Source organism: Mandrillus leucophaeus, unplaced genomic scaffold (genome assembly GCF_000951045.1).
Source record: "Mandrillus leucophaeus isolate KB7577 unplaced genomic scaffold, Mleu.le_1.0 Scaffold1042, whole genome shotgun sequence".
Lineage (NCBI taxonomy): Eukaryota > Metazoa > Chordata > Mammalia > Primates > Cercopithecidae > Mandrillus > Mandrillus leucophaeus.
In genome coordinates, this window is record NW_012098566.1 from 993,071 (window position 1) to 996,573 (window position 3,503).

General features: G+C 38.0%; 1 protein-coding gene across 2 annotated transcripts in view; it reads left to right on the forward strand.

The window, feature by feature from the left end:
* Positions 1 to 3,503, forward strand: part of LOC105539952 (microtubule-associated serine/threonine-protein kinase 4) — a 360,921-nt gene that overhangs the window by 306,149 nt on the left and 51,269 nt on the right. For both annotated transcript variants that reach the window (XM_011980417.1, XM_011980425.1), the window contains one exon: positions 2,307 to 2,374. In XM_011980417.1, the coding sequence (XP_011835807.1) occupies positions 2,307 to 2,374 (68 nt within the window). The remainder of the gene's footprint in view (positions 1 to 2,306; positions 2,375 to 3,503) is intronic.

Genomic DNA, 3,503 nt, shown 5'->3' on the forward strand with positions numbered 1-3,503 from the left:
AATTTAAGATCTGAGGCTAGTTTTTGTTTGTTTTTTGGGGTGGGTTTTTTTTTGTTTTTTTTTTTTTTGATTTTTTTTTGGAGACGAAGTCTTGCTTCGTTGCCCAGGCTGGAGTGCAGTGGTATGATCTCAGCTCACTGCAACCTCTGCCTCCTCAGTTCAAGTGATTCTCCTGCCTCAGCCTCCCGAGTATCTGGGACTACAGACGTGTGTCACCATGCCCAGCTAATTTTTATATTTTTAGTAGAGACAAGGTTTTACCATGTTGGCCAGGCTGGTCTCGAACTCCTAACCTCAGGTGATCTGCCTGCCTCCGCCTCCCAAAGTGCCGGCATTACAGGCATGAGCCAGGGTACCTGGCCCTGAGGCTAGTTTTTAATCTATTTGTTAACATTTGAAATATGACTTCTCCAGGTAATTTAATAAACAATTGCACCACGGTGAGTGGATCAACTGAGGTCAGGAGTTTGAGAGTAGCCTGGCCAACATGGTGAAACCCGTCTCTAGTAAAAATACAAAAATTAGCTGGGCGTGGTGGCGGGCGCCTATAGTCCCAGCTACTCGGGAGGCTGAGGCAGAAGAATGGCGTGAACCCGGGAGGCGGAGCTTGCAGTGAGCCGAGATCGCACCACTGCACTCCAGCCACGCTGACTCCGTCTCAAAAAAAAAAAAAAAGAGATAATAATAGCATCTACTTATAGGATTGTTTTGAGGATTATATGTTTATATTTGTAATTGTTTAACATAGTAAGTGTTTAATAGATGTTAGCTGCTGTTGCTGTTTTATTTAAACACTATTAATATTTGTCCCTTTCCTTGAGAGCCCTTCCAACTAGATGCATTTTAGTTCACCTCCAAGTCCACAAATCTAAGGTGCTAGTCATATTGGACATTGACATCATTTGAATGAGACCAAGAAAGTACATAGTTTGCGCTGAACTCATTTTTATTCTGGAATTTCCCCTATAGGTAAACTGAGAAGGTTGTTGTCAATGTCCACTTATTCCAGAATCTAGAATTTATAAATTTTTATCTAAAGGTAATACTCCAATGTTGTTTTGCTTCGTATCTCTTATGCATAATATCTGCCCAGAAGGGATGATCATATTTATGAGAACGTGAATACAGAAAATAAGAACCTAAGAAATTTTTAATTATTTAATTTTAAATAAAATTAAGTTTATTTAAATTGAAAATTTTAAATATATTTAGATGCACACAAAAATATGTAACTAAAAACTGACTTTTATTATGCATGTTCAATTTTGAAAAATTGGAAAGTACAAGTAAAAGAAGAAAATATTATCTCTGATCCTGTCACTGAGCTAAGACCTATCATAGTTTTAGAGAAAATTATTTCATGTTTTTTAAATAAAAAATGATTTTTTAAAAGTTTAAAAAAATGAACAGTAAAAGAATTTGATTTTCTCATCTACTTCTATAAATTCAAGGATGTATTCCAATGCGAATTGATCAATTTAGACACTTTTGTCTCTTAACTGAATCATCAGGGTAGTACTTAAAGCTAGTGTCAAGCATGTGATACCCAATCCAAGGCTGATTACACAATATAATTAATAATAAATAACAGTCAACATTTAGTAAGCATTTAATTTTTATTAGTATGCTAAGAGCTTTACATGCATTATCACATACAGTACTCACAAAAAGCTCTAAGAAGTAAGTAATATTGTTTACGTTTTACAGCAGAAGAGCTTGAAGTTAAAAGGTCAGTCAGTCAGTAAATGCAGATAGTAGTGGTAACCTAAGTCTTTTAATATCCAAATCCCTCTTAACCACCATTATTACTTCCTCTCTGACAAATTTCAAACTCTTAGTGTCTTTGGCAGGGTATTTCTCAGTGGATATGAAGGAATGGAACAAGAGATATGAACCACAACTTAAGAATCGTTCCCTAGCTGTAGTCAGTGCTGCTTTGATGCCCGCCAGAGCCTGGAAAGACTTACCTCTCTCGGATACCTGATTCTAAGCAGAGTTGTTGACCCACCAAAGCCTTTCCAAGCTATGGTGATTGCATCAGCCAATTAGTTCCTATGCCCAGCCTCTAAAGTTCCTATGTCTAGGTGTTTGCAAGAAACGGGGTTCTGGGGAGGGGCATGTAGTGAACAATTTCAAAATACCAGTTGCTGCCTTTTTTTAGATTTAAGATTTTCCCATAGGCACATTGGAATATAGAGCAATTTTTTTAATATTGGAGAAACTATTTTTCTTTTGTTTCAGCTTAGTATTCTTATCCAATTGCAATATTTTTATTAAGCTTACCTTTTTTTTTTTTTTTAACTTAGAAATGGCTCAATTGGGAAACTACGACAGTGGAACAGCAGAAACTCCAGAAACAGATGAATCAGTGAGTGTAAGTATATTTCTTGATGAAATATGATGTTGGTTTTTCTGTTTAGCATCTGGAGACTTTGGCTGTGTTCATTTATTTATTCAACAAATGTTTATTGTGCTTCTGTGTGCAAGGCACTGTGCCAGGCACTAAGCATACAATTTTAGCCCCTTCTTTCAAAAAGAAATGAAACTTAATAAAAAATCACATGCAAAAAATAGAAATGATAAATATGAATGAGATCTATGAAGAAAAAAGACCATGTGCTACCATAATGTAAAGATATTTGCCATAGTCTGTCCAGTCCCAAAAGATTTCCCAAGGAAATGTCACTTGAGCTAAACATAACAAATTACTAGGGTAAGAAGGGGCAAAAGGAACATTCCAGACACAGGCTACATCAGAGGACTAAGCCAGGGAGACGGCAGAAACTAGAACACTTGAGTAAAAACTGGATACTTCGGTCCCTGTTGTTCATGTTTGTCAGGTTTTTTGTTTTTGTTTTTTAAGAGCAATGGGACTGAACTTTGGAGGAGGTGTATGGGTATATGAGGGTGGGAGGAGTGGACAGGGAGATAACCCAATCAGAGTTATGACTTGAAAAAAATCACACTGACTGCAGTGCAGAAAGCAGTGGGGTGGGAGGAGGAGGGAGGGGTGACCACGTGGAAGCCAGTTCAGAGCTGCTGCCGTGGCACAGGTGAGAGGCCCTGGATGCTGGTGCCGTTCTCCTCAATTGTGAACACCAAAAGAGGAACCAGGATGCATCAGATTAGGGATTAGGAAAGCAGGAGCAGGCTGTGTAGCCTAGGGGATAAGAACCCAGGCTCTGGAGTTAGGTTGCCTAGATTTGAAAACACTGCTTTCTACCAGCTGGGGTTTGGGGGAAATTTCTATGTGCCTCAGTTTCCCTGTTTGTAAAAGATTAAATGAGATTTTTATGTAAAACGGTTGGGACAGTATCACATAGTAAGTGCTGAATAAATGATAGCTGTTTTATTAATTTTATTATCTGACTCATAATTTTGAATGTATCGAGACTAAAGTTCCTTTGAAACATTCAAGAAGATCCATCAAACTGGCAGCTGTATATAAGGTCTGGTATATTCTGGCACTCAGAGGGAGAGTTTCTGGTGGAGGTGGAAGTGAC